We start from the raw sequence: 19,279 nt of genomic DNA, 5'->3' as shown, positions 1-19,279 counted from the left end.
TGTGGTGTGTGTGTATGTGTGTGTAAGAGAAAGAGAGAGAAACTGTCACTTCTCCAATGCTTAGAATCACAGCCATTCAGGCCCAATTCACAAGGAGCTGCAGTGGCATGGTTAGGCTCTCTAGAAATGGTCATCTAAGCAAGCTGGGGCTCTTCCCTGGGTATTCAGGGTATTGGAAAATATTGCTGCTAGACAGAATTATACCATGACATATCAGCTGCTTTTCTCTCTCCCTAGGGCAAGGCCTAAGGCTCTGGAGTGTCTTTCCCACGCATGGTTCATGGTAAGCTTTAACAGCTTCTAGGGCAGGGGTGGAGAACCTTTTTGGCTCCAGGGGCCAGATCTTTATCAGGATCTAGCCTCATCAGACAAATGGGTGGGGCTGCCCAACTATCAATAGCCTGAGATTACAGTGTAGTCAAGACTTCAAAGCACCATGCACAGCCCCCAAGTATCAGAGCATCCCCATCAGGAACTCCTTTGCACACCTGATCCAGCAGGCTTCAGGTCTACCATCCATCAGCTGATGGTCAATAGAGCCAAAGCCTGCTTCCCCTTGGCAATGCTAAATTGAGGGCACATTTCTAGACTCCCAACTGTGCATTGGCAACCACGTCTCTATCTACCCCACACCTGATGTACTATATGACATCAGGTGTGAAGCTGGTAGGCATGGTTTGGGGAAAACGGCCTCACATGCCAAATTTGAACTTGTGGTGGGCCAGGTTTTGCCTGCAGGCCAGAAATACTCCAATGGATATTCTGAAGCAGTATACTCAACAGCAGAGCTTGGAAAAGTTACTTTTTTGAACTACAACTCCCATCAGCCCCAGCCAGCATGGTGCTGGCTGGGGCTGATGGGAGATGTAGTTCAAAAAAGTAACTTTTCCAAGCTCTGCTCAACAGTAGCGGCTGGTGGCTCCACATCAGTAGAACAGTGGAATCCTCTCTGGGTTTAGTCTGAACTTTTCAAGGAGCTGTCCAAGGTGCTTCAGAACCTTGGCAGCTCCTTGAAAGTTCAGACTCAAACCTGGAGCGGATTCCACTGCACTACTGACATGGAGCCACCAGCCTCCCCTAACACTCAAGAGTCGTAAACAGATAGGGAATGTGCCAGCCTGCATTTTGATCAGCCCTAAGCCAGTTGGACAGGCACGATACAGCACAGTGAGGGCTACAGTTAACTAGCTACCGTCACTATGAAGCATGCTAGGAAGCTCTTCCGTTGTTGTTGTTCTTCCATATCCTCTCTCCCCTTTCCTAAAAGCTCAGGACATAAATGCACAATAATAATGTGCATAGTTCTTGTAGGAATAAAAACTTGACATAATTTCCGTACTTAAAACCATATGTTAAACAATTCCACACAAACATAAGGTGGTAAAAATAGCAGAAGCAGGAAGAATATCATTATCATTGAAATCAGAATCAGTTTACATTTTGGTCGTGTTAAACTTGAAATGCCTTAATGTGGACAATGTGAGGTTTCCACATACTGACGCATCTAGCCCAGTGCTGTCTATCCTGAAGGGCAGATAAGTCTTTCCATCCAATCTGGGAGCTAATGGAAGAGTTGGCCAAGCATCTAGAACAGAGTGCCAAGAAAGGAATACAGGCATACCCCACTTAACGTCGCTTCACTTAACGTTGCCTCGCTATAACGTGCATGCTCCATATGCCCCCATACCCCTCTTAATGTACGCGTGCTTTGCAATTATGGACACTTAATGGCATGACGCCGCTGCCATCTAGTGGCGATTGCAGTGCAGTACATGCATAGATAATTGCTTCACTTTAAGTACATTTTCACTTTACATACATGCTCCGGTCCCATTGCGTATGTTAAAGTGGGGTATGCCTGTATATGGGCGGAAGCACTCATTTGTGTAAACTGAAACCCAGGCTGCACAGGTTGTTCCTGTTGCCTCCCTGCATTGGCAGCCTTACACTGGAGTTGCTGAAGCCATTGCTATCTGGAAGCCTCCATGAGGAATGTATGCTTACCTCTCCCTTCTAGTCCCAAAAGGACAAGAGCTCTTTCCACAGAGCTACTATGGAGCTCTCCCTACCTGTATCTCTGCGATACAATGTCTTAACACTGGACACACATCTTTCTGGTGTTTATGATGGTTGGAGGCAAAACTGGCACATACAACATGTTGTTGACTTTCCCACTCTGGCTTACGCTGTTCACAAGTCAGGATATTTGGACATGACAGTGATGAGTGTATACAGCAAGTATTTTCTCCTTGCCCGGATATGAGTAAGGAAAAATAATGTCCAGGGAAGCCCTAAGCTGATGGCTTTAAGTAAAGGACTGAAGGAAGCAAGGCAGGTTCATGAAGCAACGTTGCAGCATTTCGGTTTTTTTAGTTTAGAGAAAGGTGAGTAAGAGAAGACATTGTAGAGGTACATAAAATTACGCATGGCATGGAGAAAGTGGACAGGGAGAGCTTCTTCTCTCTCTCAGTTATAACACTAGAACTTGGGGACATTCAATGAAGCTGAATGTTGGAAGATTCAGCACAAACAAAATACTTGTTCACACAGTGCATGATTAGATTTTGGAATTTCCTCCCACAAGATGTGGCGATGGCCGCCAACTTGGATGGCTTCAAAAGGGGATTAGACAAATCCATGGAGGTTAGGGCTATCGATGGCTACTAGCCATGGTGGCTATGCTCTGCCTCCACTGTCTCAGGCAGTATGCTTCCGAATGCCAGTTGCTGGGGAACACAAGCGGGAAAGTGCTGTTGCTCTTACGTCCTGCTTGTGGGGTTCCCATGGGCCATCTGGTTGGCCACCGTGAGAACAGGATGCTGGACAAAACAGGCCTGATCCAGCAGGGCTGTTCTTATATTCTTCTTTTGTTTGGGCAGCACCAATGGCGCGTGAAATATCTCATTCAGTGAATGATACCTTCATCATCAGTGCCAGAATGTTTTCTGGCATTTGAAGGTCACTTTTCTAAAACATGATGCCAAATTCTTTTTAAATCTGATTTTTTATATTAATATTAATTTATTCCTTTTTCCCCTTTACAGCATAACATCCCACTTGGAGAAGCTCATTTTATAGAGACAAAGCAGCTCAAATTTTTTGTCTCTCGAAGCAAATGGCAGGTCAGTAGGCATCAGTCCAGCCATTTGACTGTTTGTGCTTCAACATGTGCATTTTATGTTTTCATTTATTGTTTAGTTTCTAGAGAACTGAAGGGTCTACAGTAAAAGCAGACTGTTTTTCTCTTTTAACATTTGTGTTTTCAAGTGCCTGCTTGTCACATTTACACATTACAGTTCTACATGTTTAAAAATCTTACGTGCATTCCTAAAAGCATAATATGCAAAAGGAACCCAATATGAAATTACAAATATCAGACTTTGTTGCCATTGATTTCACTATGTATTTTCCTTATTTGCAAAGAAACGTGAGAACAGTTGCAGGCATCTAGCCTAATGTGCATTTGGGAAAGGGTCTTAGTTCAGTGGTAGATCATCTGCTTTGCACGCAGAAGGTCCCAGCTTTATTCCTTGGCATCTCCAGGTAGGAGTCAGAGAGACTCCCTGCTTGAAACTCTGGAGAGCTGCTGCCAGTCAGGATTAGGGATGGAATCCTCTCCTTTTTTACGTTTTGTTCACAAGTCTCCACTGGTATCAGTCTTTATTCTGAACTCTGTAATGATTGTCTGTTTACATTCCTTTTTAAGTGCACTGCAGATAGATTAAGGCAGATAATCAAGTCAGTATCTTCCCCCCTGCTGCTTTCTGTCAGTTACAACCAATACCTCATTGACATCAGTGAAAGGGAATACACATTTGAAGATCTCACATAGAAAGTAGATTGATAAAAGTATCCATTCACACTTGATTTCAAAGAGATTTAAAAAAAAATTGGAAAAAAGAAGAAGGATGAATCGGAAACCAGGCGCGAAGACTTGCTACTTCAAAATTCTCTCCGCAAAGATAGAGAATATCAGAAATAATAATTAATCTGATGGCAAATCTGATTACTGCAGAAATGAAGCCCATCGCTAGTCAGGATAGACAATACTGTGCTAGATGGACCAATGGTATGACTCTGTGTAAGGCAGCTTTCTATGTTCCTATGCATCGATCAGTCATTCTGTTTTCCAAGAAGCTCATCTGGGCATCTTTTTAGAGCCTCTTGAGATAGGGTTTTTTCCCTCTCATTTGTTTTAACCCCTTTGCATTGTGTTTTATTTCCATGCTCAGCGTTCTCTTATGAGCTATAAATCTGTGCTGGTAATGAGACCTATCCCAGAAATCCTGGAGAAAACTCATAAAACCACATCTCTTGGCATCTCCCGACACCTGGTGGAAGAGAGCAGCTCATCTGGCACCAGTGGGTCATCTTCAGACAATGAGATTTCAGCCTCTCCAGGGAGAAGGCACTTTGGCCCTATACCAGAACCTCACTTGTCTGTGCCTGAGGGATCAAATTACCCAGAACACCAGGAATCCATAACCGAGGTTAAACACTCTGAATCCCTGCTGCCACCAATCAAGCCTGCAAGACATAAAAAGGCTTCAGTGAAGAGGCAGCAGGGTGATCAGTCGCCACAAGAAAGTGAAGAACTAATGCTCTTGGGACCAGAGGCAGGTGGGACAGAAATGTTTCACTCAGCTTCTTTACAGGATAAAGCTGGTTTATTGGTATCTGAAGAAGGCAAAACTGAGAGCACTGAAGCAGGAAGATCCCCTGGATGCGTCCCCAGGCACAGTGTCGTAAAAAGTACTTTCTACAGTCAGCCGTCTGAGAGTCTTGCAAATGTGCCTTCGTCACCCGGCAAAGAGCACAGGAAACATTTAGCAAGAGCAAAGAGAACCTACAGGAAAGCAGGGTTTTCGAAATCAGCTTTAAGTGGCCTGCGCGAACCCCTTCTCGAACAGTTTGAACTTGGGGAGGGAGGATTGTCTAGGGATGAAGAAGCCGAAAGGGGCAGAGAAGAGGTTTTTGGCCCTCTGATGACCAAATCGGCTTCTTTTGATACTGCACAGAAATCACCACGAGTTACTTTCCCAGTTTCCAGCAGAAGCCGTTCGCTGGATGATTACAGGATGAGAGCTGCAGGCTTTGCTGAGGAACAATCCATTGAGGAAGAAGAGAGTGACTTGATTTCCCAGGGCAGTCCTGTCGAGGTCGCTCGCCAGAGTCGCGTTTCTGAGGCTGGCAGCGAAGAAGGCTCTGGGAAGGCTTCTAAAGAGGAAGACTCAAAGGAAACCAGACAAGAAGCTTCCGAGGATCAGCCAGACTCCTTTGCACAACTTGGTAACGGGCAAAGTTCATTTCTGGTTGCTCAGCAGCAAGAGAAGGCCCTCATTTCAGTGCCGCAATCTGAAAAAGAACGTTTGCTTCAGAAATCAAAGCAACCTCTTTCTGCAAAGATGGGGACGCCTGTTCCTGGAAGTGAACATCTGATTCACACTGAGAAGCAATTGGATTTAGCTTCAGTGTTAGCCCAAAAGGGTGAAGGTGAGGAAGGGCAATTGCATCAGTCAGCCAAAGCTCCTGTTCCTGGGGACACGACAGCACTCATTTTTCCAAAGGGAGAGAGCTCAGATTTGACACTCGCTCAGTCAGAGACAGTCCTGCCAATCTCCCAAGACAGTGAGAGGGGAAAAGATCTCCCTCATGAGATAAAGCTGACTTCTGTCCCGAGCAAAGAAAGACCTATTGCTCCTCAGGGTGAAAGCCTCGTCCTTTTAAAGCCAGCCCCTGCTGAAGGAGCATTTAAAAGTGGGGGCCAGTTGCCTCTCATGCCTCCTGGTCAGGGTCAGATACAACATGCTGTTATGGCAAAGGGCAAGAGCGCGGAGGCCCCACAGATTGTGCCAGTGGTTGAAAGCTCCTTGGTTTTGCACCGGAAGCCTTCAGAAATGACACCAGTTGTCCCAGAGAGTAAAAGTTCAACTATCCCTGTCCCACAGGCAGACATGTCTGCTGTATCAATACCTGGAGGGAAAGACGTACAACTTCTACCACAGAAACCTTCAGCACCCAGTTTGACAAAAGCACCTGCGTTAGAGGGAGAAAGCCCAGTTTGTTTAACTGTTTCTCCAGCAAAAGCTGTCCCAGTTTCAGTCGCTAACAGAGAATGTGAAGGCCTTGTCCGTTTAGAGGCTACGCCTGTTCCTGAATGTGTGAGAGAAAGGCAGCAGATCTCACCACAGAAGCCTTCTGATTATAGTGAGGTGCTTTCTGGCGCTCTGAGAAGTGCTGGTTCTGTCATTCAAACTCTTTCCCAAGCAGAAGCTCCTGTCAGTTTAGAGGCTACGCCTGTTCCTGTATCTGTGAGGGAAAGCCAGCTGGTCTCACCACAGAAACCTTCTGATTATAGTGAGGTGCTTTCTAGTGCCCTGAGAGGTGCAGGTTCAGACATTCAAACTCTTTCCCAAGTAGAAGGTCCTCTCAGTTTAGAGTCTACGCCTGTTCCTGCATCTGTGAGGGAAAGCCAGCAGATCTCACAACAGAAGCCTTCTGATTATAGTGAGGTGCTTTCTAGTGCCCTGAGAGGTGCAGGTTCAGACATTCAAACTCTTTCCCAAGTAGAAGGTCCTCTCAGTTTAGAGGCTACGCCTGTTCCTGCATCTGTGAGGGAAAGCCAGCAGATCTCACAACAGAAGCCTTCTGATTATAGTGAGGTGCTTTCTAGTGCCCTGAGAGGTGCCGGTTCAGACATTCAAACTCTTTCCCAAGTAGAAGGTCCTCTCAGTTTAGAGGCTACGCCTGTTCCTGCATCTGTGAGGGAAAGCCAGCAGATCTCACAACAGAAGCCTTCTGATTATAGTGAGGTGCTTTCTGGCGCTCTGAGAAGTGCTGGTTCGGTCATTCAAACTCTTTCCCAAGCAGAAGCTCCTGTCAGTTTAGAGGCTACGCCTGTTCCTGTATCTGTGAGGGAAAGCCAGCTGGTCTCACCACAGAAACCTTCTGATTATAGTGAGGTGCTTTCTAGTGCCCTGAGAGGTGCAGGTTCAGACATTCAAACTCTTTCCCAAGTAGAAGGTCCTCTCAGTTTAGAGGCTACGCCTGTTCCTGCATCTGTGAGGGAAAGCCAGCAGATCTCACAACAGAAGCCTTCTGATTATATTGAGGTGCTTTCTAGTGCCCTGAGAGGTGCAGGTTCGGTCATTCAAACTCTTTCCCAAGCAGAAACCACCCCCATATCAATCTCTCATAGAGAAAGCCCAAAGGGCTTGCCTCCTCCCAAGTCCCCCATTCACAGCAAAGCAGTGTTGACCCTTGGTGAGGTGAGAGACCCTTCTGAACAACCAGAAGCTGTCCAAACATTGATCCATGAGGGGGAACACCATAAAGATCTACAGCAGAAATTTTTCACCCCAGGAGAGAGGAAACGTGATGGCCTTCAAAGAGAGAGACAACCAATCTTAAGTCTCTCAAAAGCAGACCCAGTTTCTTCAGGTGAAAGTCAGGAACAGACTCACGAGAAATCTTTGGGTTGCAGTGAGCTGATTTCTGCCATCCCAAAGGGCAAAAGTCCACAAGTCTTAATGCCTTCACAAGCCAAAACTATTCCAATTTCTCCTTTTGAAGCTGAAAAACAGGAACTCCTTCATCATGTTCAAACTACTGTTCGTGAAGTCAAGTCAGTTATCCTGAAGGGCCAAGAAAGGCCATCTGTTTCAGGCTTTTCCCAAGCTAAAATTGTGCCATTCTCAGCCTCTGGGGGAGAAATCCCAGTTGCTCTGAAGAAAACCTCCTTTCCCATTGGTGAAGGAAGAAGCAGGGAACGTTTTCTTCAGAAACCTTCTGGTTACAGTGACATGGAGGCTGAAGCTCTGGAGAGCCTAGTTGATGAGATGGTTTGCCTGTCAAAAGAGATGACTGTTTTGGCAGAGTCAGTTTCTGATCAAGAGCGATCCAAGAGACTTGTCTCTCCACCAAGGGAAACGTCTTACCAAGGCTCACCTGGGCAAGGAGCAAGACCAGTAACCCGGTATCTTGTTCGCAGAGGAAAAAGAGAAGGGGGCGTTGGCCTAGCAGATCCCTCAGAAGCAGATATTATATATCCTGGAGAAGAAGACTGTTTCAGTGCACTACCTTTCATGGGTAAGAAAGCCAGGATGTCTCCCCCTTATGAAGGCATGGATTATACAGGTGCGGGAATGCCTGTGGCATCTCAGTTTGCTAGCTCTGCTTTTGGGGACAGACCCTCGTATTACCCTGGCAGCCTCAGAAGTGGCCGAATGTATGAAATCAGCTTAGTGCAGATTCAGGACCTTTCAGAGGACATGCCTCGCCCTGACAGCAAGACAGCAAAATTCGACATCTCTGAGATAGAGCCTGCCTTCCTCAACCTGTGTGAACTGTATGACATTGCGTATTCCCCATTCGAGTTCCTTAGCTTCAGAAAAGCCCCCGAGAACCTACCCGGCAAAAGACGCTTGCCTTTGGGTGAAAAGGCAAAGTTGCTACCTGGATTGAAATTTCATGCACATCGGGATAAAAAAGTGTGTATCAGGGAAGGAGACTTGCAACGTGAGGCTGTACAGGAAGCTCCGAAAGGTGAAGAGAAAGCTCCAGCCAAGTTGGAAGACTCTAAAGCACCCTGGATGGGGAAGAGGTCCGATTCGGAAGGTGATATTCCGGTTGGGTCTCAGCAAATCTATGGTCTCCCGGCAGATGCAACTGAGCAGCGCAGGAGCTCTTTGCAAGGCAGAGTGGGGCTCTTCAAGCCTTTTGCCGCCCGGTCTCAGTCCATGGAGCTGATGGAGCAAAGTCTAAAGAAGAAGATGAAAGCATCAGTCACCCACCTGTCAAGAATGTTGAGAAGAAAGTCATCCTCTGACCAGGAAAGCAGGGAAGGTAATGTTTATATTCTGTGCTGCAAATGGGCTGAGGGGATGCAATGGGCTTCTTAGGCCTGACAGGGGAGGGGCAGGAAGTCTGGCTAAGTGAGAGGTGGCCATGAGACGTTATGAAGCACCTGAAGACCTGCTATAGCTATCTTAAAATGTTGCTGTAGAGAAGACAGAACCACCTTCACCACAACTTAACTATACCATACAAAGACCAAAATATATAGCACAGTGGGGAGGAGAGCCTGGCTGGGAGTCCAGAGTCTGTGAGTTCAAATCCCCACTTGTGTCTCCTGGGCGTCAAGGGCCAGCTAAAGATCACCCCACAGGGAGTGGCTCAGGGGCTACGTGCCCTGCCACCTGTGCAGCCGTGGGCAAGCTGCACAGTCCCGAGGAGCCCAGTTGCCCCCCAGCTGGCAGTTGCGGACAAGGAAGGGGCTGGCCTGTGCAGCTGTGGCAAGCTGAGCAGGCCCTGGCCAACTGGGGAGGACTAGCCTCAGAGGGAGGCAATGGTGAACCCCCTCTGAATACTGCTTACCATGAAATCCCTATTCATAGGGTCGCCATAAGTCGGGATTGACTTGAAGGCAATCCAGACATGATGATTAGGCACAGGAACTGTAATGGTATTGACTATTGTAGCACAATTTCTTCTTCTTCCTCAAATATTTATTTATGCACACCATTTTATTATTATTAATTAATTTATTTATTTATTTATTTCATTTCATTTCTACCCCGCCTTTCTTTTTCATGATTGAAACCCAAGGTGGCTTCCATATGGTTCCCAAGCGTTCTCCCATCCAGGCACTGACCAGACCTGACGCTGCTTAGCTTCAGCAGGGAGATGGCCACATGTGCCTTCAGACCATAGCCTGGGACCATGGCATTCTAAAAAGCTCAAGCAGTGCTATCAATTTTTGGGCTGCCCCATCCCATGAGCTCAGAGCAGGTGCTAGTAATTTAAACTATATGCATACAATATCCAAACAAAGCACTAAGGCTTCAAGCACCCTCCAGTTGATTGGCTTAACCCAGGTACTATAGGCCACTCCAAAGTATAAGCTCTTGTCCTTTACAATATTTCCTCTCCTTTTCAACAGTCTCAGAGGAGCGGAAGGGTGAGCTACAAGAGCGGGTATCCTTGACGGAGGCGTCTGGAGGTTTGAAGAAGAAAACAGGGTTCCCTTCATTCACCCTCCCAAGCCTCAAAACAAAGGAGAAAGGTACTTCTGTTTTTACATCGAAAGCTAGAACCTGTGAAAGTGTAACTTGAAAACCTATACAGGTTGTACACCTGAAGCCTCTTTAATAAGCTAGCCAGTGTACAAAGAGCACCAACACCGAGAGCCACCTAGGATTACCAAATTGCATCCTGGAGATCTGGCAGCAGGGAAGGAGGTGTCTTACTCCTCTGGTGCGCTTGGTTCACTTAGAAATCTATACCAGGGAAGGTAAAACCCAACACTTTTGAAGTATGCATGTTTTCTAGCTCACTGCTTATGGGTTCCATTCATGTTCTCAAAAGCTCTTTTCTCTTTTCCAGCACCTTCTTTTGTAGAAGATCTCACTGACCAGACAATTGTCTTGGGGCAGTCGCTGACTCTGTCCTGCCGGACATCTGCCCATTCATCATCTCTTGTTGAATGGTTCAAAGGTGATGTAACCTCCACACCTGCCCATGTTTGGAGAATCTGTAACCGGGATGGTCTTTGGCAAAGCAAGGGTGGAACGGCAGGCTATTTCAGCATTTTTTAAGGCCCTTTTCTTCCACCTATCCCTGCCCATCCTTTGACGTGTACACCACATGTGCAACCTCAGGGATGCAGCAGTGGGAGAAGGAGGGTGGTGAATGAATGAGGTAGCCAGGGCTTAGCGTTTGACATGGCAGGAGGAAGCCAGCATTTCCTTACCCTAAACATAATTAGGCAGGCACCTTAGTAGTTATATCATTTTAGATGCCGGGTGAAATTTTTTTGTTTTGTTTCGTTTTGGCAAGCCTACCCAGGAATAACATTTAGTTTTTAAAAAATTATTGAATTTATCTTTGTTTTTAATGAGGATGGGTTTGTGTCTATTTGCTTTGGGCTGTGGATTTTAGGTGTTAATTTTCTCTTCATTTTATTTGTACACTATTTGGAGAACTTTTTGATGATGCCGTTTATATATTCTTGTCTGTAAAAACAAAGGTTGGTTGTGAGCTGCTCAGAAGGGATATCTATTTTGTTATCATCTGGGCGTTGGCACTGCCATCTATCCTGGTACCCAAATTAGCTGTCCAGTTGGAAGAGAGAAAGCTATTCTGAGCCCAGGAGCAAGAGGAGAGAGGGATTCTTGTTTTTTTCCAAGCCTATTCTAGAGGAGAGCCCCTCTTACCCTCTGTTCCCTATAATTTCCTGGGGCTGGCCTAATGCTGTTACTCAAAGATTCTTCAGGTTAATCCATCTGCAGTTTGATTAGAGGTTCAAATATCCTTGATAAATACATTTTTTGGCATTTAATTTCCTCCTTCCAGATGGAGCAGCCATTCATAGCACGGATAGGATCCTGATCTCATCTACGCTCAAACGCTTCCAGCTTTTAACAATATTGGCAGCCACCTCTGATGATTTTGGCAATTACACATGTGTAGCCACCAACTCTCAGGGCACAGTTTCCACCTCTTGTGTAATAAGGAAAGCAGGTAAAGGAACGTTTTCTTTATCTGTCTGTCTGTCTGTCTGTCTGTCTGTCTGTCTGTCTGTCTGTCTGTCTGTCTGTCTGTCTGTCTGTCTGTCTGTCTGTCTGTCTGTCTATCTATCTATCTATCTATCTATCTATCTATCTATCTATCTATCTATCTATCTATCTATCTATCTATCTATCTATCTATCTATCTATCTATCTATCTATCTATCTATCTATCTATCTATCTATCTATCTATCTATCTACCAGGATATATGGTTTTATTTTCACATATATACAACCTGAGCATATGATGGAAAGGTTCACAACATTAACACACCAAAAGATCTTGCTTCCCCATTAGGCATCTAGGGGAGGCTTCTGAAAGCCATAGCTTTGGATTTAGCACAGAGAGCAAGGTAAACCTCTCTGAGTCATAGAATCAAAGAATCGTAGAGTTGGAAGGGGCCTATGAGGCCACTGAGTCCAACCCCTTGTTCAGTACAGGAATCCAAATTAAAGCATTCCCGACAAGTGGCTGTCCAGCTGCCTCTTGAAGGCCTTCAGTGTTGGAGAGCTCCCAGCTTAACTTCAGATTCACAGGCATCTCTTGGCCCTGAGATGAGTGAGGTGAGGAGGCCTACCCCAGTTGTTCCTATAGCAACACATCTTCGCTTGATCACGACTTTAGACATGTACGTCAGGTACTTGACAGACCCACTAACGTAACAAAGAAACTGGCTTGACCAGTACAGCAGGTTCCTCTGCTGTAATACAGTACAATGCAATATAATCCAGATTCAAAATCAAAGGGTGGAAGGGGACCCAAAGACATCATCCAGACCAACCCCTTCACCCAATCCTATAGCAGTAGAAACTTTCCAGAGCAAACAGTAGCTTGAGTTTAGAGGAGGATTTTTGTTAGGATTGTGGCATGGGGGAAAAGGCAAACACTTACTCCCCCCCTCAAATGTTCTGGCTCCAATCCAGCTCAGTCCCCTCCCTCATACCAGTTATTTATGTTGAAAATATCAAACACAAAGGCTAAAGTTTGGTCCTAGGTTTGCAATGTGGATGGCTTTATATTACCAGTCACAGACATAATTTTGTCTTCTGTTCTGACAGAGACACCTTCCAATCCACCATCGCCTGCTATCATTGAGGTCCTTGAAGATGGAGTAGAGCTGGCCTGGAAGCCAGTGGAGATGAACACTCCTGTGACTTACTCTGTACTTTGCAAAAAGGATGGTAAAGGAGGACTCAGTTGTATTTCATTCTCATTCCATGTCCCAAACTTTATTGTACAAACTGGTCCTCGCCAGCCTGCATTATCTCTTGTTCTCAAAACATGACTGAGGCCTTGCCTTAGCTCCCACGCCCCACACACACTATAGAATCATAAGGGAGTCCAAAACAGTCTAATCCACTGCCATAACAGAGGTACTAGAAGGTCAAGCTGTGTCCAAATAGTTCCCACCCCCAAGACAAAGGTAAATTTGACAACGCCAACATTGCCCACAGTCCAAAAAATGGTATTTCTACCCCCCCCCCAACCTCCTAAATTCTCTCAACAACTAGTTTTTATGGGTGTCGTGAGGTGGTGGTTCCTTCAAATCCTACAAAATATATTAGAAAAAAGACCACTTCGGGACGATGGAAAGTGAATCTGTTCCATTAATTAATGGCACTGTCATATTGCCATGGATTCTCTGGCATGCTTTATTTTGGACATAGCCTCTGTGCCTTCTGTAATGGAAGCTGTGCACTTCTGGGAACTCTGAATATGCATTAGTACTTTTAATCTTTTCCACTCCTCCGTAGAGACTTAAAATAAAACTGCTATTTCTCCAGAACTTGAGAAGGTTGAGGGTATGAGGCTGCTTTTCAAGAAACAGCTTGAAGAAATAGGGACAGTGCAAAATAAAAATCCATAAAGGGGGTGGGGGGGGAGAGAATATAAAGTACTGAATGTAATGCTTATGAGACAATCTAAAATGTTATGTCACACACACACCTAAAATAGTGCATCTGTCTAAAATGGCAGAAGAGCTCTGCCATTTCTGCGAGAGCTGAAAATCTCCCTTCCTGTAAACCTTAATCCCAACCCACCCTGTCAAAATGTGGTATTGGTATATGCCGCCCTCTGGATTCCAATATTAAACTTTCTTCTTTCTCTTTCCTTGGCCTAGATGGCGGATGGAAGACTCTGGCCAGTGGCATCTCGGACTGCTGCTACACCGCCAAGCATCTCCCTCAGGGTCTGGTGTATTCTTTCAGGTTTGCCTGTGTCAGTAAGAGCGGTGTCGGCCCGTACAGCAACCCAACTGCCAAAGTGAAAATTGGCGAAACCGACGCAGCAGGTATCATCATAATGAATAAAGTCACTGTGCTTCACCTCTTCAGCAACATAAACATGGGATATCATCTGAATTCAGGAAATGCCATTCATAGCCATGTGAGCTGAAGGGTATTTGCTTCTTCCGTCCTTCTCAGTCAGGCTGGAATCCTTTCCTCTCTTTGCATTCTTGCCTTTGCTCCTCCATGTAAAGTCTTTTCTGAAATGGCACGGCTGGGGAGGGAGGGGGCTGAAGGACCTCATGACCTACCATTTCGCTGGAATCCAGGAGACCTGCACATGTTCTCAAACCCTTCTGTGTGCACAAGGGACATGCCTTCTCCAAATCTTTGGATCTTGTTCCTACTGCAGCTGTTTGGGCTCGATTGGAGGTCAACTCCAAGCACCTCCTGACTTTCTGAGGCAGCTTTCCAGGGGGACAGGAGGGACTAGGGATGAGAGAGAATTCAGTTCAGTTCACATTCAAAGGCAAACTTACTTAATTTGCACTTTGCGAACCGGAACGCAGCTATGTTTTGAAATTCGCACTTCTCCAAATTTTGCAGTCAAGTAATGTGTACAAAAATGCATTTATTATGCTAAAGTGTGCACACAAATGCATAAAGTAGTGAAAATAACCTACAAAAATGCATTAAATTTTGGGGAAATGGTTGGCAAAAATGTGTATATTAAACAAATTGCATACAAAAATTCATGAAAACTGATGAATTGTCATGAGGACGTTTTAAAAAAATTGAAACCTGGTGTTGAAATGTGGAGAAGTGAATTTAAGATTAGAAGACTGAGGAAGTGTGAGATACCAAATTTGTCAGATTCGCCCATCCCTGGGAGGGCCTGCCGGGGGAATGGGTGCTCCAGAATTCATAGAGGGTGTGCAGGAGCTCTGCTGCCCATGACTTGGATTCCATTGTTTAAAATGTCACATGAGGAGCCCTGATCCCTCCTTCCCCCACGACGTTGGCCTCATGGGCGCCCTTTGGCAGGTCTGCTATTGCCTTCCTTCCTGCCTCACTGCTTGGGTAACTTCTTACCGTCTCAAGTCTCAACCACTCTTTATTCTAATGCATTGTTGTTGTTGTTGTTGTTGTTAACAACAACAACAAGAACAATAATACCTTCATTACAATACAGTCCCAGAGTGGGTTTCAACAATAAAATTTACAGAGCAAGCATAACTCACATGCAAGTCTATATAATTTCTTAAAAATAGCAGCAGCACATTAATACTGTGCTGAGCTCCATCCACCAATTTTGCAAAACTCCTGTGCATGAGGTAGCCGTTTGTCTGAAAATCTTGCTGAAATTTGCAGAGGTGGTTTTGAGAGTTTGGCACTTACCTTCATAATCAATGTTAGGAGGTGGCTTCAGGGTGTTTTTCATTCGCTCTCTGGCATGTCTGCAAGCTGCTTTTCCAGCTGGCTCTCTTCCTGGAATGCCCATGGGATGATGTCACATTTTCGCCTCCTCCCAAGGGCATTGAACAAACAGAAGAAAGAGCATCAACCTCGGCAGTGTGGGCCGTCAATTGGAAAAGCAATGATTATTTCGTGCTTGATGGCCCCCGATCGGAAAGCGTCTTGGAAAGAGATGCTGTCAGTCTGCATTGTGCTAGCTACAGTTCTCCCATTTCAACATTGATTGATTGCTTTGGCATTTTTCCTCCCATCTCTCTCTCTCCCTTCCACACCCCCTCCAGCATTCCAGTCTCTGGACTCAGAGGAGGACAGCCAAATGGCAGCTTCTGCTCAGCCATCCCACCAAACGTATGCCTTCCAGACGGAAATAAAAAGGTACTGAGATCCATTTGTTCACCTCTCCTTAGCAACCAGTAGTCAGATTCTTGCAGGTTCGATACGTGTAGGAATTCAGTTTGCTAACTGGAAGCAGGCTTTTTAAGAATGGTGCTCTTGGCATGCACTGTCCACTCAGTGTGTATATCGGAGTTCCTGAGGAATAATCAAATGTGGCCTAAAATGGGAACACCATCCTCCCCCCTCCCTGTTTTCTCTCTAAAAGGCATCACTGTAGCAACACCAACCTCGCCCCTCCCAATAGTTGTTTTTATATCATATTTAAGGGCCTCTAAACACCAAAAGAGATCCAGTGTGGTGTAGTGGTTAAGGTGTTGGACTACGACCTGGGAGACCAGGGTTTGAATTCCCACATAGCCATGAAGCTCACTGGGTGACCTTGGGCCTGTCACTGCCTCTCAGCCTCATGAAAACCGTATTCATAGCGTTGCCATAAGTCGGAATCGAAGGCAGTACATGTACATTTAAACACCAAAAAGGTTGATTTAAAAATGAAGTAATTGTACCTGCATTTTCCCCTTAATGGCAGCAGCTTGCCTGGATATGAAGCACTCTGTCTAGATCTGGAATGCAGGGTGTGTGTGTCTGTGTTGGGGAGGAAGTAACCATTAACCTCTCCATCCCACCCCTTTTTTAAAGGGGATAGAAGAGATGTGTGCCGTAGTGCTGGCAGACGCTGTTCAGGCATCTTCCTTTTCCTGCCCCACTAAACTAGAGCTGTGCACACTCCTGTGTGTAGCTTTTTCAGTGGCAAAGTGGGATTGACAAAGCTCATTCACAGCTGAGGGACAGGGACAGCTCACAGCCCACCGAAAAACGAACAAACAACGAAATCAAAGCTTTGCAGGAAGATGTGCAAGTAGTTGCTTGAGGGTTCTTTCAGTAAGGCCAGATGAGGGTTCCTGTGCTGGAGAGAGCATTGAGCCCTCTGTAGGAAGCTGTCGGCCTGACACGCAGCAAATGAGTTCTTCCGAGAAGGCTGCGAGGTCAGCTGCTCCACGTGCCAAAGTTCCACTTGCAGGCAGAGCTTGGAAAAGTTACTTTTTTAAAACTACAACTCCCATCAGCCCCAGCCAGCATGGCCACTGGATTGGGCTGATGGGAGTTGTAGTTCAAAAAAGTAAGTGTTCCAAGCTCTGCTTGTAGGCTTGAACTTTGTGGCTAGGTAACCAATGCGTGGGCTGCTACGAGACCTTTCTGGTAGGAGTGGCACAGCAGCAGTTTTCCCCATTAAGTGCCATCCAATGCAAACAACTATCAAAATACTGTGGGGCACTCTGTTCTCAAAGCATGCCAGCATGTGGGCCGGGGGTCACCGGGGGAGAAGTAGCAGTCAGCTTGCTCACGTTTGTGCCTGCTTCCTCCCCCCACCCTGCTCTCCCCTTGGGACAGAGGACGCTTCAGCATCATCAAGCAGTGCAGAGAGAAGCTCAGCGGGAATGCTTTGGCGGCCAAGATAATCCCCTACAGGGAAGAAGACAAGGAAGCTGTGCTCCAAGAGTACCACATCCTGCGGAAGCTTCACCACACCAACGTTGGGCAGCTGCAGGGGGCCTATGTGAGCCCACGCCACCTGGTGCTGATCACGGAACTTTGTGTGGGGCCTGAGCTACTGAATGCTTTGGCTGGGAGGTAAGCCTGCTTGCCCAGCTGCAGTTTCAACGAGGGATGGGTGAGAATTTCGATTCCGTTCCCATTTTAAGCAGAATTGATCAAATTCGCAATTCCCAAAACAATGTGAGGACCGAACACAGCCACCCTTCGAAATTTCCGTTTATCAGAACTTTGGGATGCAGTTCGCAAACTAAGCAACATTCACAAAAATGTATATGTTAGGGGAAAGTGCATAAAAATGAATACATGAGTGAAAATGACATGCCAAAAAGGCATGACGTGATGAGAAACGGCTTGTGAAAATGTGTCCCTTTGTCAAAACTGCCTACAAAAATGTGTTTATTTGGAGAAATTCGCACTAAAATGGTGGAGAATTTTCATGAGAGTTTTATTTTTTTAAAAATCACAGATCGCTGTAGAAATGTAGAGAACTGAATTTAACGTTGGAAAAATGAGAAACTGAGAGAACCAAACCAGACAGGTCTTTCCATTCTTCGTTTCAACACAACTAAATATGCATCAGCTGTGAAAGCGTTGGGGCCTCTCCTCCTCTTCCTCCTCCACACTTAAACCCATACGACACCAGCTAGAGAACGCCCTTTTAATTTGCTTTCAGCCAAGAATGTCTGTCCATCCCTTGGCTGTCCCATCCCAAACTGAGACAGCCTTAGGGAGGACTAGCATAGCCTTTGGGTTTAATCAGGTTCTCCTCTTCCTTAGATCATCCTATTCAGAGATGGAGGTCAGGGACTATCTGTGGCAGATTCTCAGTGCTGTTGAATACCTCCATGCTCAGAACATTCTGCACTTGGACCTGAGATCTGAAAATATGATTATCATTGAACCAAACCTGCTTAAACTCCTAGACTTTGGCAATGCGCAATTCTATGAACCTGACAGAGTCATTACCCTGGATGGGTGCACAGACTATGTGGAAACTATGGGTGAGTAGAGCTTGTCTGGGGTTGGTAAATGTATCATCCAAGGATTACGGATCTGGAAGCTCTGGTCCGGTCGGTGATTATACGGGCATATGAAGCTGCCAAATATTGAGTTGGGTGGCTGGGCCGTTGGGGCCCAATATTGGCTACTCTGATTGGCTGTGGTCAGTGGAGACTGGTGGCCCCAATGTTGGTGGGGCAGTGAATCCACTCCGGGTTTTGGTATGAAAGCACCATGGACAGCTCCTTGAAAATTCTGATGAAAACCTGGAGCAGATTCACTGCCCTTTTGACATCGGAGCCGCCAGTCTCCACCGGCTGTGATGCTCCATAGCCTCCGACTGAGGTTTTCCTCAGTCCTGCTACCTAAGATTCTTTAACTAGAAATGCCAGGGTTTGAAGCTGGGCCCTTCTCCTTGCAGAGTGTGTGTGCAGAGCTGGTACAGAGCTGTGGCCGTTCCCCTAGCTCAAAGCTAGATCATAGAACCACATAACAAAACTATTGTGCGGTCAGTTATAGTCCCACATCACAAATCGCTTGATTTGTATATTGCACTCAGCTCAATAACCTCGCTCTGATCCTTACAAAGTTAATCATGATCAAGTCATATTGAAAGCAGGGGGACAACAATGAACAATGCATAGTTTGTTCCATTGGTTTAAATAGGGCCTAGGCATTTTTAGGGATGGGGGAAGAAAATTAATTCAGTCTGCATTTAAAGGCGAACCTACCAAATTCACACTTTCCGAAACAATATGCACAGTGAAAAACAGCCATCCTGTGAAATTCGCACTTCTCCAAATTTCGCAATGCGGTCCTCCAGCCAGGTAACGTGTACAAAAATGCATATATTAGTGGAAATAACGTAGACAAAGACATTATACCAGGGAATATTGTTTTGCAAAAATGTTGACGTTAGGCAAAGCTGCATTAAAAATGTGTTTATTAGGAGAAATTCAGTTAAAACGCTGACGAAAGTTTCATGAGGATTTTTTTTTTTTAAAAAAAACAAATTGCCACAGAAATCTGGAGAAATGGGAAATGGAGGAGAAAC

At 45.7% G+C, this 19,279-nt stretch overlaps 1 protein-coding gene across 9 annotated transcripts in view; it reads left to right on the top strand.

Annotated features, from left to right (window-relative positions):
- The window catches only part of OBSCN (obscurin, cytoskeletal calmodulin and titin-interacting RhoGEF), a 277,846-nt gene that overhangs the window by 253,512 nt on the left and 5,055 nt on the right, over positions 1–19,279 (top strand). For all 9 annotated transcript variants that reach the window (XM_061585960.1, XM_061585958.1, XM_061585965.1 and 6 more), the window contains 11 exons: positions 238–283; positions 3,045–3,122; positions 4,233–8,844; positions 9,941–10,063; positions 10,384–10,494; positions 11,353–11,520; positions 12,628–12,750; positions 13,692–13,862; positions 15,555–15,648; positions 17,062–17,301; positions 18,004–18,227. In XM_061585960.1, coding sequence (XP_061441944.1) covers positions 238–283; positions 3,045–3,122; positions 4,233–8,844; positions 9,941–10,063; positions 10,384–10,494; positions 11,353–11,520; positions 12,628–12,750; positions 13,692–13,862; positions 15,555–15,648; positions 17,062–17,301; positions 18,004–18,227 — 5,990 coding nt within the window. The remainder of the gene's footprint in view (positions 1–237; positions 284–3,044; positions 3,123–4,232; positions 8,845–9,940; positions 10,064–10,383; positions 10,495–11,352; positions 11,521–12,627; positions 12,751–13,691; positions 13,863–15,554; positions 15,649–17,061; positions 17,302–18,003; positions 18,228–19,279) is intronic.

Source organism: Rhineura floridana, chromosome 10 (genome assembly GCF_030035675.1).
Source record: "Rhineura floridana isolate rRhiFlo1 chromosome 10, rRhiFlo1.hap2, whole genome shotgun sequence".
Taxonomy (NCBI): Eukaryota; Metazoa; Chordata; class Lepidosauria; order Squamata; family Rhineuridae; genus Rhineura; species Rhineura floridana.
The sequence above is the reverse complement of the archived record's forward strand: the minus strand, read 5'-3'. Positions and strand labels throughout refer to the sequence as shown.